General features: G+C 39.2%; 1 protein-coding gene, 1 long non-coding RNA gene and 1 pseudogene across 4 annotated transcripts; all 3 read right to left on the minus strand.

Moving 5' to 3' along the window:
• Positions 1 to 8876: 8876 nt before the first annotated feature.
• Positions 8877 to 10698, minus strand: LOC110757201 (uncharacterized). The gene is made up of 3 exons (XR_002526766.2): positions 10617 to 10698; positions 10313 to 10476; positions 8877 to 9134 (listed from the first exon to the last, which is right to left on the minus strand). It is a non-coding gene; the product is annotated as an uncharacterized LOC110757201 (long non-coding RNA).
• A 1156-nt stretch (positions 10699 to 11854) lies between these two features.
• Positions 11855 to 16008, minus strand: LOC110757254 (squalene monooxygenase SE1-like). 2 transcript variants are annotated; one of them, XM_021958828.2, is made up of 8 exons: positions 14692 to 16008; positions 14080 to 14191; positions 13783 to 13957; positions 13374 to 13545; positions 13047 to 13265; positions 12626 to 12901; positions 12271 to 12549; positions 11855 to 12180 (listed from the first exon to the last, which is right to left on the minus strand). In XM_021958828.2, exons 1-8 carry the CDS (start codon positions 14923 to 14925, stop codon positions 12076 to 12078), a joined length of 1572 nt encoding a protein of 523 aa, XP_021814520.2. In that variant the 5' UTR covers positions 14926 to 16008; the 3' UTR covers positions 11855 to 12075. The 2 variants fall into 2 exon arrangements, with proteins under 2 accessions (XP_021814520.2, XP_021814519.2); XM_021958827.2 differs by having other exon boundaries at positions 14056 to 14191.
• Positions 16009 to 16116: 108 nt separating this feature from the next.
• LOC110757255 (squalene monooxygenase SE1-like) lies at positions 16117 to 19568 on the minus strand (annotated as a pseudogene). Its single transcript, XR_015826293.1, has 7 exons — positions 18553 to 19568; positions 18261 to 18371; positions 17914 to 18088; positions 17371 to 17542; positions 17036 to 17254; positions 16674 to 16949; positions 16117 to 16506 (listed from the first exon to the last, which is right to left on the minus strand). The product of XR_015826293.1 is annotated as a squalene monooxygenase SE1-like (transcript).
• Positions 19569 to 19890: the final 322 nt, after the last annotated feature.

Consider the following 19890-nt stretch of genomic DNA (forward strand, 5'->3'; position numbering starts at 1 on the left):
GAATGGCAGAGATGAATTATCAAAATGTGAAATTAAAATGTAACAAACACTAGGGTTTCGGAATCCACCCTAAACAATTCTACCCATGTTCATGGATACTCAAGTGATGAACTCTAAATGTATTGATGAAGATGTTCGCAATCAAGACCATGGGTCGTGGCTCAAGACGCATTGATTCTCTCTAATATACGTAAAGTGCATGGTTCGTGCTACAATACTTGTGCCCTCCTCATAACCGAACCTAGGTATGGTTCGTACTTCAATTCGATTGCAAGGAAAACCCATTAAGTTCAAAGAGAATATGAACATCACAAGAACCCTAATAGCATGGTGTTTACATTAGGTATTCAAGAAACCAATTCACATGGATGGTTCTTACTCCATCCATCTATTGCTTAGGAAAACATGAAGATACACATAATCCCAACAACCTCAAGAAGCATGCTTTCAAAGGTAATCAATCAAGGAAAACACACATCAAGGATAGATTAATTTGGTGAATTGGAATTCATCAATTGTTGTCAAGAAACCAATTCACATGATGCTCACTTAAACAAGTTCAATCATTTGTTGCTAATTAGAAATTGTGTTCTTGGTTATCTTACACAACTTCTCAACTTTAGCTACATGCATACAACCTAAGGTGATTAAGCAAAGGAAGCAAACACATATCATAAAATTCAATTAGTGAATGGGGTTCATCAACAACATCTAGAAATTCATACACTCAAGCATCAAAACAATAAGGTAATCATGTTTAGGGCTTCAACCTAAGCCCTAGCTATGGAGTTTAGTTGCTCATACTTATTCCAAATACAAACTCGAAATATAACTAGAAGGAGTTTACAGATTTGGAAATGATGAAAGCTTGAAGTCTTCAATGGTGGAAGTCTTCTCCTTTCTTCCTTGGCTGCACCTCCTTCTCCTTCCTTGCTCTTAGCTCCCCAAAAGCTGCTCTCAAGTTGTGTAGAATGTGGAATAGCCTGATTTCCCACGATCAAAAGGCTCCCAATATCAGATTGCAATTTTGACTTCTCCTCCCTCTCTCCTCCTTTCCAGCTTTTACCTTTTAATATAAAACTACCACCTTTGATAAAGCCTTAGCCCATTGTCCCCTTGCCATGATGGAGCTTTGACTTCACAAAGATGCCAAAAGCTCAGAAAATATCTATTTTACAAATGTAATTCCTTGTTACCAAGAGTTATGGTAACAAGAAGTTAAGATGACACAAGGGAGGTAAAAGCTGGCCAAATCCGGATTTCCAGAACTGTTGTAACATGATGGATTGGTTGGATAGGCAATACTTGTCCAATGAAGCTCAAATTTGGATATGTTGTAGTTAACATCCATTGGAACAAGTCTCATGAAGATCATGACCTCATCCGAGCAACAGAGCATGTTGATCCCAGGCCAAGAAGTTGACCTACGAAAATGAACAAAAACAGAATTTATAACTAATAATGCACTTTTAGCTCATTTTCATCCCAACCAAGGCAAAATCTAAGAAAACACAAAAAGGAAGTAAAAAGCTATAAAATGTCAAGAACTAACTCAAAATAGTGGGTGAATAACATGAAAAATCATGTGTAAAAATGAACCGAACAGGCCACCAGAAATTTATTGCACCTGAGGCCGGCACGGAGGAGCTTTCTCTTCATGCTGCGATTGTCCTCCGGATTGTCAGCACATACCCAAACTTTCGGGAAAAGTCCAATTTTCAGGGAAAAATTTCAGAAAAAGTCCAATTTCGGGTAAAGTTCAATATTATGTATAAGCTCTCCCTTTGTGTTAGTTGAAAAATTTCGGGAAAAGTCCAATTTCTACAGTGTGATGTGGGAATTTCCACAACATTCGGTTCGAGTTCCGAGGAATTCGGGGCGAGTCCTGTCAACTGACACAAAGAGAGAGCTTATACATAATATTGAATTTTTCCCGAAATTGGACTTTTCCCGAAATTTTTCCCTGAAAATTGAACTTTTTCCGAAATTTTTCAACATGTTAAAGACACATTTTATATCCAAACTGGCAGCACATGCAAAGGTCATAAACGGTACTTATTAAAAGGTTTGGGCATAGCTAACACAAAGGGAGAGCCCTTATACATAATATTGAAATAAACCTCAATTCTTCCCCCAAAACCTGCTAAGATTTTTGAATTGAAAATCTCTCCCTCTCAATCTCTACAAATGGCTAGAATCTCTAAACTGATGCGTGCTGATATTTGCATCAATGATGTCCGTCTTCGCCTGCGCCAAGCAACACGTGATGTTCGACATTGTGCACATAATATAGGAAACCACGTCGGTTTAACCATCACATGAGACATTGAGATTGAAGCAGCAATAGACTTCAAGAAATCAAGAATGAAGTGGAGCCCTGTCAAAGTTTGGGTCTGTGCTGACAATCCGGAGGACAATCGCCGCATGAAGAGAAAGCTCCTCCGTGCCGGCCTCAGGTGCAATAAATTTCCGATGGCCATAGAATGTAAAAGTGGGATGGCCATCGGAAATTCATTGCACCTGAGGTCGGCGCGGAGGAGCTTTCCTTCATGCATTGATTGTCCTCTGGATTGTCAGCACAGACCCAAAATCTGACATGCCTTCGCTCAATTCTTGATTTCTTGAAGTCTACTGCTGCTTCAATCTCAATGTCTCGCGTGATGGTTAAACCGACGTGGTTTCCCATATTCTGTGCACAATATCGAACATCACATGCTGCCTGGTGCAGCCGAAGACGGATATCGTTGATGGGACTATCCGCACGCATCAGTTCAGAGATTCTAGCCACTCGTAGAGGGAGAGAGTGAGAGAGAGAGATTTTCAATTCAAAAACCCTAGCAAGTTTTGTGAGTTCTGGGAGAAGAATTGCGGTTTATTTCAATATTATGTATAAGCTCTCCCTTTATGTTAGTTGACAGGACCCGCCCCGAATTCCTCGAAACTTGAAACGAATCCTTTGAAAATTCCAACATCACACCGATGTCGGACCCACTTACAGAAGAACGAGACTTTCTGTTGAAATTTCGGCAGTCTCCCCTGAAAGTTGGACTATTCCCGAAATTTTTCAACCTGTTAAAGACACATTTTATATCCCAACTCGCAGCACACGCAATACACAGTTTACAAAGATAGGCTTTCAACCTCCAAATAAATCAAGATATAACCACTATCAGTTATAAAGTTCTCAGGCCCGTTATACAATATAACCAACCTAGAATCAATCGTTTACTTCGAAAAGGTCCTCAGACCTATTAGAACCACAGACACTATTTAATAAAATTCATTTAAGTGATAACTGAGGAATAAACAAGCATTTAATATCGCTCAAGTTTAAATCAAGCTTCAGGCATACCAACATATTCAAAACCGAATCCAACAGTGCTAATAAATAGGGTTCGATTCCAATAACCACATCAAAATCTATTCACATACTCAGAATCAATCAAACCTTTTAAACATAGAATATTTCGCGGCTGCACCTTAGTGAGACCCCAGGCTACCTATGTACTCTTGGGTGAGGGATCAAGCCACACGTAGTTCTTTCATCAACGGTCACAACTCCGATAATATACGATCATTTAAAGTAAAACCTACGAATAAATTTAAATTCCTCGCTACATCAGATTCGACAAGGCAACTCCTGAACACTTTATGAGTTCCTTTCCTTTTATTAGTTCTTTCCGCGCAACCATACTCTATCCAACGTGTATGTTGCCGAGTAGCACTTCCCAATCCAAAGCTTAAACATTCATACACATACAAGGTGCTTAAGAAGCACAACTCAAGAATCTCGACCTGACAACGAATCCACATATACCTATATGTAATATGTACGCATATATATATATATAAAATAACACCCACCTCTCACCATTATCAGGTACCAGGGGACAACAATCCAAACCGGGGATTGTTTAACTAGATCACATGGAGGAAATCCTCAACACCCATGTGGCTAGGGAACGAGTCGTTCAACCGGGGGACTAACTCTCAGCCAGCATGTACGATCGAAAACCTCAAGACTCGTACGCCTGAAACAGCCCTACAGGCACAGACTCGTACGCCTGAAACAGCCCTACAGGCACAGAGTATCCAATTAAGGGTTTACAGCAACACCCCATTAAGGATGCACCGGGTTCTGTCATATCCACGTATCCATATCCACTATGTCCAAGTATCAGTATCCAAAGGGGAGGTATATATGATGATGCACATCATGTAATGGGGAAAGCAATCCAACTGGGGATCGTTTAACTAGTCCACATGGAAAATCCTCAAATTGACCATGTGGCTAGGGAACGAGCCATCCAACTGAGGGACTAACTCTCAACTAGCACATACGATCGAAAACCTCAAGACTCGTACGCCTGAAACAACCCTACGCACTCAGACTACCCAATTAAGGGTCTACAGCAACACCCTGTTAAGGATGCCTCGGGTTCCGTCATATCCAAACCATATCCACCATTTCCAGGTATCCCAGTGTCCATATCCACTGTTTCCAAGTGTCATCATCCAAGGGGAGGTACATATGATGGTGGAGTTCGTAACCCTTATATAAATATTATAGAGATAATATTCCCTTCCTTAATTTAATTTTTCCTATTTTACCTATTCATAGTATAAACAATAACCTCTCAAGCATATATCCCATAACCGAGGAGGTACCTTAGGTAGTGCTAATAGCACTCAAACTAACATTCTAATCTCACATCTTTCCTCATCTCACAACAACATCCCAAGTAACCCACACATAATCAATAAAGATAGCACTTTCTCAAAAATTATATATAAATATGACTCGAGATACTCGAATATGTCAAAACTCACATATAATGCAAATACTTTATAAAGATATTATATTCAACTATTGAATATAAGAAATATTTAATAAATCATTTAAATCGATATGCATAATTTTTCCATCATAAAATTAGGCTTATTATTTGAAAACAATGTCCACTCACTCCCTAATAATCATAGTCGAGCCCAAGGCTCAAGTATCCCATACTCATCTATTTCATAATTTCAATTATCAACATAATAACCAAGAATTCCATTAGATATTATAAACAAGCTCATACTCCCAATAAAATCAAAATAACTCAAATAATGGTTAAGACTCGTTCACACGGTCATGCTAGTACTTTACGAAGGGTAAAACTACCTCGGAAGACTCACGGTCAACCAAGGGTCAAATTGTCCAAACTTGGTCAACTGGGCCCGCGGGACCCACGACTTCCATTTTACGATCCAAAAGTTCCTATAGGCTCCACAAGGTCTAGGATACACGTCCTACAAGTTTGGTTCGGATCGGACGGTCGGATCACTCGCGATCGTACGATAGGACGGTTATCGTAAAACGCAAACTTTAACTTATTGAATCGGAACATTCGGGGTCTCGATTCACGATCCGCGAATTCCTACACGATCCTAGGAAAGTCTAGGTCAACATATATTAAATTGGAAGCGATTCAACGGTTCTAACGTATCGAACCAGGAAATCGCACAATAGGCAAAATCCGTTCAGGGTTCAAACGTTATCCAAATTGGAATCCGAAAGTACCTACGCGCTCGTGAGAACCAGGAGATCATTTTAGGACAAAGAGTGGCCCCACTACCCTGCCCACGCGCTGCCAGCACGTGGGTGTCTATATAAAATTCCGGCGGCCGAAAAAACTCCAAACCACCAGCCAAGCTTCCTACCCTATGTGTAAAACCTCATTTGGAGTCACTTTTGTTCTTGGACTTACCCCAAAAAGTCGACGGGAATGGCTGAAATCGGAGGCTAAAACTGGCAGATTTTTCAATCGCTTATACGACTACCAACACACAGAAATTTCTCAAAACTAACACAACCAGCAGCAAGAAAAGCTCGAGAGGTTCAAGATCCATACCTGGATCGCAAGATTTGGTTGCCGGAATCACCCGAACGAGCTCCGTGAAGTTTATGAAAATTTCGGCTGTTTTTCTGCAATTTCCGGCGAATTCCAACGGCGGTGGCGGCTGTGCTTGGCAGCCTGCGGTGGTGGCTGCGAAGGTGAGAAGGCATGCGGCTGTGCTTGGGGGGGGGGGGTTGTCGTGCGAACCAGCGAGAGGGAGAGGGAGAGAGAGTGTGGAGAGAGATTTCTGAGATTTATTAAAATAAATTTCAAAATAATTACGGTTGTGCCACTGAGAGTTTCTAGATCGTAACTTCCTCGTTACAACTTCAATTCAAGCCTACCGCATGTTTACGGACTCGTCTCAGTACGACCTACATAAAGGTACCAGCCACTGCCCCGAAATCCTTCCGGATTAAAAATGACCAAATTACCCCGACTACGAGGGAAAAATTCCAAATTCATAATTCTTGAAATTAATTAATTCACTATTCCTTTTATTTTGGATCTGGATGTTACATTAGTTGTGCCCAAACCAGTTTGGACAGATAGACAAAATGTACACGTTTGTAAGACGTGCACAAAAACATGTATCTTCAAATCGAGGACTCCTAAAACAAATACTTCCCAATTGCTAAGCCATTACATGCCAAGCATCCAATCCTTTTTTCCAGATATTGTTGATTCTAAATTGAAAATCCACCAGTAGTTTATAGAGAGACAGATCAGATCTCTCTCTCTCTCTCTTTCACACACACACACACTCCAGAAACCATACAACCCTTAGATTTTCAAATAAGCAAACTTGTTTAATATGGAGATGGAGAGAGAGTATAACATGAGAAATGCCTTGATTAAAAAGTTGGCCATACGCTATAGATGAATTAAGGTCATTAAAGACTCTCAGCTGAAGCATCCTAATTATGAGTAGTTGTTCGGTTCATTTTTACACATGATTTTTCATGTTATTCACCTATTATTTTGAGTTAGTTCTTGACATTTTATAGCTTTTTACTTCCTTTTTGTGTTTTCTTAGATTTTACCTTGGTTAGAATGAAAATGAGCTAAAAGTGCATTATTGGTTATAAATTCTGTTTTTGTTCATATTCGTAGGTCAACTTCTTGGCCTGGGATCAACATGCTCTGGTGCTCGGATGAGGTGAAGATCTTCATGAAACTTGTTCCAATGGATGTTAACTACAACATATCCAAATTTGAGCTCCATTGGACAAGTATTGCCTATCCAACCAATCCAGCATGTTACCACAGCTCTGGAAATCCGAAATTGGCCAGCTTTTACCTCCATTGTGTCATCTTGATTCTTCTTGTTACCATAACACTTGGTAACAAGAAATTACCTTAGTAAATGAGATATTTTCTGAAGCAATTGGCATCTTTGTGAAGACAAGGTTTCATCATGGCAAAGGGGACAAGGGCAAAGGCTTTAACTAAAGCATGAGTTTTATATTATTTCTTTGAGCTGGAATTGATGGGCAAAAGGCATTTGGGAGGCAATATGAAGGGGGAGAGCTTCTTGAACGTGGGCAATTAATTCATTCTATCATTCTACACATAAAAAGCAGATTTTGGAGAGTTTGGAGCTAGGAGAAAGCCAAGGTGCAGCCAAGCAAAGTGGAGAAGAAAGCTTCCACCATTGATGACCTAGAAGCTTTCACAATTTTCTCAAAATCTGTAAACTCTTTCTAATTTTATTTTGAGTTTGTATTTGGAATAAGTATGAGCAACTAAACTCCATAGCTAGGGCTTAGGTTGAAGCCCTAAACATGAAAACCTTATTGTTTTGATGCTTGAGTGTATGAATTTCTAGATATTGTTGATGAATTCCAATTCACCAAATTAATCTATCTTTGATGTGTGTTTTTCCTTGGTTGGCCATCTTTGAAAGCATGCTTCTTGAGATTGTTGGGATTATGTGTATCTTCATGTTATCCTAAGCAATAAATGGATGAAGTAAGAATCATCCATGTGAATTGGTTTCTTGAATACCTAATGTAAACACCATGCTATTAGGATTCTTGTGATGTTCATATTCTCTTTGAACTTAATGGGTTTTTCTTGTAATTGAATCAAAGTACTAAGCACACCTAGATTCGATTATAGGGAAGGCACAAGTATTGTAGCACTCGTACTGCACTTTATGTACATTAGAGAGAATCAATGCGTCTTGAGCCACTCGTATTGGTCTTGATTGCGAACATCTTCAACAACACGTTTAGAGTTCATCACTTGAGTATCCATGAACATGGGTAGAATTGTTTAGGGTGGATTCCGAAACCCTAGTGTTTGTTACATTTTAATTTCACAGTTTGATAATTCATCTCTGCCATTCTCATTTAATTTCAAAGTCCATTTACTTTCATGCAATAGAAATAGGTCACTTCAAACAAATCAAACACCCCCCCCCCCAATGTGTGTGTGAGTTGCGTGTTTGACACGTTATGTGTCTTTATTACTGAATTTTATTTGTTTCCGTAATTGTTTTGGACTTTTGGTCCGTGTTGTGTTCTTCCATTTTCTGTGCTGAATCCAACCGTATAAAGAACGTGAATTTTGGACGTACGGTTGGAAAGTTATAGGTCAAAAACTAGACAGAGGTCGAAACTGAAAAACAGAGAAAACGACTCTGTGCAAAAACGACCGGTCGCTTTTACCTGACGACCGGTCGCTCATCACGTCAAAATTTGAGTTTCGACTCTGTCCAAAAACGACCGGTCGCTTTTACCTGACGACCGGTCGCTCATCACACATTTGAGAAAAAAACGATTCTGTGAAGAAACGACCGGTCGCTAGTGTCTCACGACTGGTCACTCATCACACAATTCTGAAATTTCGATTCTGTGAAGAAACGACTGGTCACTGGTTACTGTTCACAGCACACTTCCTTTTTGTTTTGTTTGTTTCTTTTACATTTCTTTACTTTCTTTTTAGTTTCAAATTTGCATTTGTGCATTGTGGTGTGTTAATTAAGTGTTCTCTTTGTACTCGAATTAGAACTTATAGGAAACCGACAAGTTCTTCGTGGGATCGATCCCGTACTTACATAATCTACACTTCTTTAGATTCGTGCACTTGCGGGTATTTTTAATTGGTTGTTTGCACATTAATTTGTGTCCTTTTAGGAATGCAACAGTAGTGGGCAAAGGTGTTCCAAAAGAGTCCGCTGCATTTTTTTCAGAGTCATCACTTCTATAGGTTTGACACTCCCATCCAGAAAAGCTGTTTTCATCAATTCTGAAAGAGAGAAAGGACGAAACAAATTAAAGAAGAAAACTTTAGCCTAGAAAATTGAAAAAAGTCTTCAAATAAGTTGAAAAGTTAAAAGAAAGACAGATACAGGAAGTCACTGTATAATCACTAGTGTTGTGAAAATTGGCTCGCATAAAGGATACAAGCTTCGGAGACAGAATAGGGAGCGATCGGTCGCCCGTTTCAAGCGACTGGTCGCAGGAGACTTTGCCTAAAAGCGATCGGTCGCACGAAGCAAGCGACTGGTTGTTTTCAGGCAGATTCGAAGTCTGGAGCGAAAACTTCTGGCGACCGGTCACCAGCTTCATGCGACCGGTCGCTTGCGACTCTGTGCAAAAACGATCGGTCACCCAGTACTAGCACATGCTGTTTCGGATTTCTCGAGTTTTGAACTCTAATTCAAGGGCTATCGCCTCCCACCTACTTGCAAGGACCCTAGGGGTCACTTCTGAGTCAGAAGAACGTTGGCAATCAGTTGGGAGGTTTGAGGAAGCATTGAAGGACATTGGAAGACTTGTTTCAAGGTGTAGCTACCCTATGGTTCTATATAGGGTGGCTGCACAAGTAGCCATCAATACATAGCTTGTGGCTGGCCTAACCTGTGGTCCACGTCAGGTATTCAAGGGCAGAACGTGGGAGACAAAGCAAGGGTCTTCCCTCAAGTCTAGTGGCTTATGTATTAAAGGAAAGAGGGAGCAAGTCTGAACTAAGTAAGAGTGTTAGAGAGAGTTGGAAGAAAAGTAGCTGGGAACTAGTGAGTCAAGAAGAGGAGAGAATTCTCAAGTGTATCAAGGTGTGAGCAAGGGTGAGAGAGAAATAAATTGTGAGGGTAGTGTTCTAAGGGGGTTTCTGTGTAAACCAAAGTTGTAACCTATCTTCATCAGTGAAATTTCTCAAGGGGATCACCAAAGAGGATGTAGGCAAATTGCTGAACCTCTATAAACACTTGTGTCTTGTGTGCTTGATTATTTTCTGTGTGTGTGTGTGTAAGATTCATCTATCATTGAGTCTTGTCCAAAGTTCATCAACAACAAGGTCTAAAGGGGAGTGAGTTGGTTCTAATTTACAACAACTAGGTACTAGTATAAACTACAAACGGCTAACTATTAAGAAGGATACGGGCCTTATATTTCATAAATGCTATATAACATAATGTACTTAACTCTTTATGTCGCTTAGCATGCAATAGAACACAAGAGAGCACTGCATCAGCAGCTTCTGCCAAGTGCTCACTCAAATAACTCAAAAACTTGACAGTTGTTGCATTTGATGGCTCTGCAAACATCCTTTCAATCAACAGCCTAATCAAGACGTCCCAGCTTTGAACCTGTGATAATCCAATAGATAACAGAAGGATCATGCCGCTGAAACTTTGTACGAAGCAAATGAAGAAACGACCAAAATTTGAGGTTTCATTTGAAAAGCATGAAAGAGATATAAAACATATTGTGGTAAAATCAATCTTACACTTTTAGACCACTCTGGGATCAGCCTAAGCACTCGATCACTATCAAAGTTCGATCCTGCAAGTTGCAAATGGAAGAGCTCAATTTCGAAATAGTATTTGGCAATAATAGAATTAATAATTAGAAAATTTAACTATGAATACCTGATGCTCAATCGCTCACCACAAAAATGGAAGAGGAAAGCAAAACTAAGCTTCAAAACTACCTCAATACTGTTACCAACTTCCAAATCTTCGGTCCATTTAAAATCCACAAGAAAAAGATAAAAACAAAAAAAATATCATAAAGGAAATATATGTTCACACAAAAATGTACACAACTGAAAACAGACAAAACAATAAGGGTGAAGGATCTGCCAAAATTATGTGCCCATGATTTGCGTAGGGAAGCTGGAAATTCTTGAGAACCAAGCCAACACAATAAGAAGGAATGTCAACCTGCACAAATAACAATGACAATGGTTGATGTGCTATTCGAAAGTCCATAGATACGTCATTCAATTTAATATTCTATTTTCTTGTTTATTTCACAAAGCTAAAGTTCTGACATGTTATATCTTCACATTAGGATCGCAGAGGGAGCGCCGCAGGTTCGAATAGCAACCATCACATACTATTATGAGAGGAGCATGTGCAGTCCGGATTTATACTGCACCCCTTTGATAGTACCCTTTTCTTCCAGCAGAGATGTCACTTTTCCTTGTTCCAATCCTACACTAACGTCGAAAATTTTATAAAGGAATGAATGAGATTGTCCAGCAGAGATGTCACTATTCCGTTTTCCAATCTTATACAGTAAAAAACATGTTATGTTGCGAAGCTGTGAATCTGCACTATCGGTGATGTGGAATTGTTGTTTGAACGTAGTCTTGTAACTTAAGAAAACATTAAGAACCCTAAGGATTATGGATAAGCAGTCAAAGGGCCTAGCTTTAGAGCAGAAACAATCCAACGTTGTATGACAACACCATTCTATAGATGCTGATAAACGTAACAATTAAAAAAGTAAAATAATGTGAAGGTGCAAAATGAGTAATGAAGATGATAGTGCCATATTGCCACCCTCTGAATTTAATTTAATTGTTATTGTCTCTTCAAGACTTCAACAACACGTAACAAGTAAAAATAATATCGGTATATATCTACACAGATGCATATATATAAATATCTTTTACATTTTTCATTTTTTCCATGTCTGCTCCTATCATTGGATGATTTGGTCCATTTTTGCAGGTGCATGTGTACAAATCTTTAATGTCCCAATTTGGAGGGAGTCAGTCATTTATTTTGAATTGCAATTCAACATCAAGAAGTGAAGAAAGCATAGAGTGCGAAGAATGATTTGTTCTTGGTACACTGTTTTCTTTTTTTCAAGCATGGATGACCAGCTGAAATTGTTACATGGAAGAATCTGCATTCCTAAAGCTGTGCTAAAACATATCTTTGTGTTAATCTTGTCAATTAATTAACCGGAGGAGCTCTGTAATATGATAGCACTGTCACGGGGAAGAACATTTGTCTTACTCCTTCAGAGTTGATTATGGGGAATATGATCCATGATGCACCCTGCAAAAGATTTGGAAAAATCAAAATAATTATAAGAAGGGCATTGTTAGATGCAACTAAAAGTCACAATGAATGGAGATATTTACACACCAAAATCAGTCTAGCTCCAACCCACATGCGTCTGGGTGAAGGAAATGGAATCAACAAGCGCCCAACAGCATAGACAGCCACAGCACAGAAGTGAAGAACCAAGCTCAATGGACGAGGGTTTAGACCGGAGAGAAGCGCCAGAGGTCCGTTTGAGAAAACACCTCCGAGGCTCAAGTAGTCGAAGCATGCTTGGGTCATTTCCTTCCTTGCCGGGTCAGGGGATGCACAGAACACCTTGTATAGTGCACCTGCCAATGTGTTTATGGTAGAAGCCACAGGCTGCACCAAAACAAATCAGCATTGGCCTCATTAAGTACTTTCTTATTGAAATGCATGGTGGGCATAGGAGACTTACCTTGCGAAGGGTATAGAAGGATTCGAGGTATTTGCAAAGGGCAGGTGCATCATTCAGATTGTGCAGAGGTCTCAGAAGGTTCCTCAGAACAACAATGTCTGATAGAGCCACAGTCATGCCTCCTCCAGTTAAAGGATGCCTCATGTTGACAGCATCCCCCATTAGAAGGGCACCAGGCTTAGGATGAGGAGCAGCAGGCATGCTCCTATTGGGCATGGATTTTACGTTTCCTTTATCAGTGGCAGCCATGAAAGCGGCATACATCTCAGGAGGAACCTGAGGTATTCAATTTACCCCTTAGACATCAAAACAATGAGGGGTGGTATTTAGATCACATTTACTGGTCACCTTGCAAAATGGTCAGTAAATGTGGTCCAAATAGTTTTATTCCAAAACAGACTGTGAAACACAATATACATACCTGGGGTGCCACTTTGGTTTTCAAGTAGTGAGCCATTTCACCACCAGAAATGCAAGGTACTTTTTGGCCTGGTACATCAACCAGACACCGAATCTCTGCGCTGCTGATAGGATAAAACAGTATCGGTGAAGGATCTGCCAAAATTACATGCCCGTGGTTTGCGTATGGAAGCTGGCAATTCTCCAGAACCAAACCAACAAAACAAGAAGGAATATCAACCTGCAGAAATAAAATGAAAATGAATTGCTTTTCAAAAGTTCGTGTGTATCTCAATCGATTATTCTTTCTTGTTTTTGTTATTTTACAAGATTGGCATGTTATCTTCACCTTAGGATCGCAGAGAGAGCGCCGCAGGTTTGAGTAGCATCCATCGCATACTATCGTGAGAGGAGCATGTGCAGTGAGATCTAGGTCACCACCTTTGGATTTATACTGCACCCCTTTGATAGTACCTTTTTCTTCAAGCAAAGATGTCACTGTTCCTTGTTCCAATCTTACCCTGATGTTGAATTTTTTATAAAAAAAAATGGACAGGTCAGCAGAGTATGTAAAACTCTTGATCGAAAGTTTGACATACAAAAATCATATTATAACAGTACTTAAAAGAAATGACTGAAGCATCAAGCAGAGAGAAACCTCCACGTTTTAAGTTCTCTACGGCTTTTGGATTACAAAACACATGGCCAGCCTAGTGAAAGCAGAATTGTTTGAAAGCATTTAAAGGGAGGAAGAATACTTGGGAAGAGATGAAGCTTTTTGACGCATCCTTTGAATGAAACGCCCATGGTGAAAGCTTCTCCCAGCCACATCTGGATGGAAGTTTTCCAAAGGATATGGCAACTTGGTACTTTTCCCATCCTTGTAAAGAGCATATCCAAAAACCCGCTGAGCATCAATCTCACTCACACAATCTTCAACCAAAAAGGCATATAAGCAATTAGCCTAAATTCAAAGATGAAAAGGATAAAGAAAGTTCAACTAATTCAGAACCTGCAGGAATTATAAGTACCATATGCCTGAACTCCTTGCTTACCCTCAAGGCCCAACTCAATTAATTTCAGGTAGCCCCCTGGTTGTAGAAGTTCACCAACGATTCTATCTGGCTCAGCCAAGTCTCTTTCAATCACATGCACTCGGCGCCCTTCCTGTAATATGCAGACATTGTAAACGAAACATTACAATATATTTTTTGGTCTGCAACATTGTAATATATAAGATCTGTATCCCATTTATCATTAGGCCCAAACCAAGAAAATTTGAGGAACAAAGACAAGACATGATAATTTAGAACAGTGAAATTGCAATCTCAATCTTGATGTTAATACATACAAGCTAACAAAATTTTATTTAAAATATTTTCCAAATTATTCAAATTCAGCTGATCTGGGAGACCCCAAACAGATGTCAAAGTCTTCTATAGTTCTTATTATTTCTTCCAAATCAAGCAGAAATAGAATCCCATAGAAAAATGAAACTATTATTACATACTTTGCATGAACTTAATGACCATCCTGATCTTGAACACATAAAAGTTTAACCATTGATTTCCATAAAACCTTAAACCTCAACCAGTTATGTATCAAATTCAAACAAATATAGAAACAGGCATGAGCCCCTAAGGGAGTAGGGAGTTAGAGAATGTCACCTTCCCAAGAGTGTAAGCAAGCGCCGAACCAACAACCCCAGCACCAACAATGATAATGTCCGTACTTGTACTTATCTTCGCCTCACAAATTCCATTTTCAGAGCTCTTCAAACAGTTCCCATTCTGATCAGTCTTCACTAAAGCTCTGGCCTTCTTCTTCCCTCTTAGTCTGTACAAGAAAGCAAACCCCAGCAGTGAAGCTATGACTGCACCAAATATATTCTGGTAAACCATCTCCAAAGATTGGTGCAAAAAGGGTTAAAGAAGATTATGGTGACACTCTCTGAATTTAAGTTTTTTTCAGGTGCAAGTGTTTGAGTTTGTGCTGAGACTAAACTTGGCGCCTTTATATAGAGTGAGCCAAAGTTCAAAAACTGTTTTTCGGCATTGTAAATTTTTGTGATAGAAACGTGGAAAAGTCATGCGCCCACCATTGTAAAGGGGTTGTTTACCAGGCCAAATTAGAAGCCCACAAAGTAAATTATTTGTATATGAATGCACAGGAAATTTAAGGACAATTTTCCATCATGTAGTGGCAAAATTTGAATCTGAAATTGTCAATGTTTTGAGGTCTTGGATTTTTGGAGCTAACCAGTACAAGATTTTATGTCCATGGTAAGTGAGTGAGTGAGTTCTCCAAGTAAGACTTGATGTAGTCAAGAGAGGGGTTGGTAAGGTGTGAGATGGATGATATGTTTAGTGCAAACTATTAATATTCCAGCCATGCAATGCAAGGTCAATATATTTTTTTCCTGGGTTTTAAAAACCATGGGTGCCAAACAGGGGGAGACAACTTGTAGTGTTAATTAAAAACAGACAAAGTTAGGGAGGAAGAAAATAACTTCTCTGATTCTGTAAACAAAGTACAGCTTATTATTATGACTTAGAATAATATGTCAGAAAGGTGGCTGCTGGGTCAATATGTATTTGTTTAATTGAATAAATAATTTTTTATTTTCTTTGGATATGATGGAAATTATAGATCATGTAGTGTATTGAATGATATATTTTTAAGTACACTTTAAGAAAATAAAAAAATAAAACTCAGGCATGAATTTCCACCTGAAATTTTTACAAGGGAGAATCTGTCTTCATACAAATTAGCTTATCTTAAAAGGTTGAAAAGCTGTGTTTCACCATTCTTGTTTTTTGTTTCTCTGGGTATGTTGTTTATGTCATGTCAAATGATAGGAGGACCTATGAGATATGATTGCAGGCCAGAACATTTGTCTTATTCCTTCAGCGTTGATTATGGGGAAAATGATTACTAATCCAACCTGCAAAATGGGAAAAACTAAGAGGTATAAGGTTGTTCATTTAGTTATAAATTAGGAAATTGACAGGCTTTACATGTGAGTAAAAGTCACGATGTCTTGTGTTACAAGTTAACAACCCAAATGTTTCTATACTCTCTAACATAGGGCTCCTAATATTGTGGTGGGACCGATGGAGGACTCGAATGATTGTCATGTGGGTTGCGAAAAAATTTAGGAAAATATTAGGGTTTTGCAGCATTTTGTTTTTTCCAATAGAGACCAAGATCAATCTGGCTACACTCCAGATGCGGCTTGGTGAAGGAAATGGAAGTAAAGAGCGTCCAACAGCATAAAGACCTACAACAAAGACCTGGAAAATCAAGCTCAATAGACAAAGGTTTAGACCAGAGAGAAGAGCAAGAGGTTTATTTGAAAAGGTGCGTCCAAGGCTCAAATAGTCGAAGCATGCTTGGTGCATTTCCTTCCTTGCTGGATCAGGGGATGCACATAACACCTTGTACGCGGCACCTGCCAATGTGTTTATGGGAAAAGCCACTTGCTGCAGCAAAACTATCTATGTAAATTTACCACTAAAGTTGAGCACAAAATCAAGACCCATAGGCCTCATTAAGAACTTTCAAATAATTTCTCATTGAAATGATGTTAATGATGTTCTGTGAAGACAAAATGCATGAAAATAGTATTAGATAGGCATAGGCTGCTTACCTTACGTTGGGTATAGAAGGACTCAAGCAATTTGCAAAGGGAGGGTGAATCATTGAGATTGTGCAGAAATCTTAGAAGATTCCTTACAACAACAACGTCTGATAGAGCCACAGTCATGCCTCCTCCAGTTACAGGATGCCGCATGTTGACTGCATCCCCCATTAGAAGGGCACCTGGGGTGGGATGAGGAGCAGCAGGCATGCTCCTATTGGTCATTGATTTTATATTTCCTTTCTCAGTGGCAGCCAAAAAAGCATTATTCAGCTCAGGAGGAACCTGAGAATTATACAACCAGATTGATTAGTCCAAAAGGTCAGATGAGCACCTTGTGTAGCTGCCAAGTACACCCTATACATACATACCTGGGGTGCCACCTTTGTTTTCAAGTAGTAAGCCATTTCACCGCTAGAAACAGAAGGTGCTTTCTGGCCTGGAATATCAACGAGACAGCGGATCTCAGTGCTGCTGATAGGATAAAACAATATGAGTGAAGGATCCGCTAAAATTACATGCGCATGATTTGCATATGGAAGCTGACAATGCTCAAGAACCAAACCAACAGAACAAGAAGGAATATCAAGCTGCAGAAATAACAACGACCATGGTCGATTTGGTATGTGAAAATTCAAATATACATATTTATGTCAATCTATTTATGTTTTCTTGTTATTTAACTAGATTGACATGAAATTTTCACCTCAGGATTGCAGAGAGAGCATCGCAAGTTTGAACAGCACCCGTCACATACAATTGTGAGGGGGGCATGTGCAGTGATCTCCTGATGACTACCTTTGCATTTATACTGCACTCCTTTGATATTACCATTGTCTTCAAGCAGAGATGTCACTGTTCCTTGTTCCAACCTTACACTGGTGTCAAAACGTTGAAGGAAGACATGAATTTCAAGTATGCAAATCTTATCTTGTAATATTGAACTATGTTTGTATAGTAGAAACTAGGAACATTCAGAAATCAAATTATAACATTAATTGAAAAATTAAGGACCCGTGTAGAGAGAAAGTCCAAGTTTTCAAGCTGGCTACCAGTTTGAAGATATATGAGTAATGCGACATGTACCATATTTATGAGGTATGAGTTCAGCAATATGGTACACAATGCCAGGCTAGTGATTATTATGCATGTCTTACATGTTCCAACTATTTATAAAGTAGTATTTTCTTCAATTTCTAGGCTACAATATCAAAGAAGAAAATTTGGGAGTGTTTGAAGGGAAGAATACTTGGGGAGAGATGAAGCTTTTTTGCGCATTCTTTGAATGAAATGCCCATGGTGAAAGCCCATCCCAACCACATCTGGATGGAAGTTTTCCAAAGGATATGGCAACTTGGTTTTTTTCCCATCCTTGTAAACAGCAAATCCAAAGACTCGCTGAGCATCAATCTCCTTGACACAATCTAATTCAGCCACATACACATATTAGCGATCAGCATAGATGTCTAACATAAAGAGGAAAAAGAGAATGAAACCACTTTACAACCTGCAGAAATTACAAACAAATTATGCAAATCATGTGAGTCTTAAGGTTCATTCTTGAGACTATAATATAGGCATAAATTCCTTGCTTACCCTCAAGGCCCAACTCAATTAATCTCAGATAAGCCCCAAGTGGTAGCAGTTCACCAACATTTCTATCTGGCTCAGTCAAGTCTCTTTCAATCACATGCATCGGCGCCCATCCTGCAACATATACGCAGATGTTGTAACTGATCACCATCTTAAGCATTAAAAAGAAATAATATACGTTCAACCAATTCCATAAACCAAATGAATCCAGCATACACCTTAAACCTCATCAAGTTATATATCACAACAATATGTACAAAAGGCATAGAGATCCCTTAGAGTGTGAGACTGTCACCTTCCCAAGGGTGTAAGCGAGTGCCGAACCAACAACCCCAGAACTAACAATGATAATGTCCGTACTTGCACCTATCTCTGGCTGGCACATTCCATTTTCACAGCTCTTCAAAGAATTCTCATTCCCATTCTTTGCTGAAGCTCGGGCATTTTTCTTCCCTCTTAAACTGTAGGAGGAAACAAACCCCAACATAAAAGCTATGACTGCACCCAACGTTTCATAAACCATCTTGAAAGATTGGTACAAAATGGGATAGTGCACCCTCTGAATTTTTTTTCATGTGCATGAGTTTGTGCTGAACTTTGCCGCCTTTATATAGAGTGAGTTGTTCAATAACTCCTCTCTTGGCTTTGGAGCAGAGGCTTATACGTCCCCCTAACAATCACTTGGACATGAGCATTACGTGGGTAGATGAGAGAAGAAACACGTATATATAGTTTCGTTCGTTCCATCCCAGAATTTTTGCTAAGCAAACTTGTTCAACTAGAGGCACAATCTTTGCCAGTGTGCCGGTGTCTGCTTTCACACTCATCTTTGCTCAATCCAAGTTTCGTATCCGTAAGATGCAACCAAACTACGAAATTCAAAATTTAAGAAAATAAAGAAGAGCTATAATCAAAATGTTTCTTAGAGAACTATTATCAAACACCTGGTGTGCAGGTTTGGAACATAATTATGCTTTACAATTCTAAATGTTTCTTCTTTCTTTGTGCTTTACTATTCCTTCTTCAGAGTGTTGATTATTGGGTCAACAGCCAAAATGTCCAAAACCTAGAAAAAGGAAATTGAAAACACGATTACCCAAAATAAAAGAATGGGAGAGCAATTTAGAAGATTATGCAAAATTAAAAAGCCCAAGCTCCAATCTTGAAGGCGGCAGCTATCAGATTATGCTAATGGAGGTACGTTGGAAGCGGAAAGAGGAAGAAGAAGTGTAATGTAATCTGTTCTTTTCTTAAGCACATTTTGCCATACGACAGCGTTTAATGTGAGCAGAAAAACCAAACAACCTTTGGGTTCCGCACTAATTACCTAGTGGACCACCTACAAAGGATAGTTATGACTATAATAATTCGAACATGAAATCATTGGCCTACGAGTTAAAGCCTTTTTTTAATTGAGTTTGAGTCGAGATTCGTGGTTAGGTACCATATCAAGTTGTCACTTGAATTAACTTTGGACGAACTATTTCTTTAATATTAAATTTAAAGTTTGGACAAGTTCAGACTGAACCTACCGAAATTGAACCATATACAATTAGTATGGTTGGGCAAGTGTTAGGTTAAATGGTCCTCTCCTCTCTTTGGACCGTTACATTAAACATACTTCAAACGTCGC

Source organism: Prunus avium, chromosome 8, assembly GCF_965620075.1.
Source record: "Prunus avium chromosome 8, drPruAviu1.hap1.1, whole genome shotgun sequence".
Taxonomy (NCBI): domain Eukaryota; kingdom Viridiplantae; phylum Streptophyta; class Magnoliopsida; order Rosales; family Rosaceae; genus Prunus; species Prunus avium.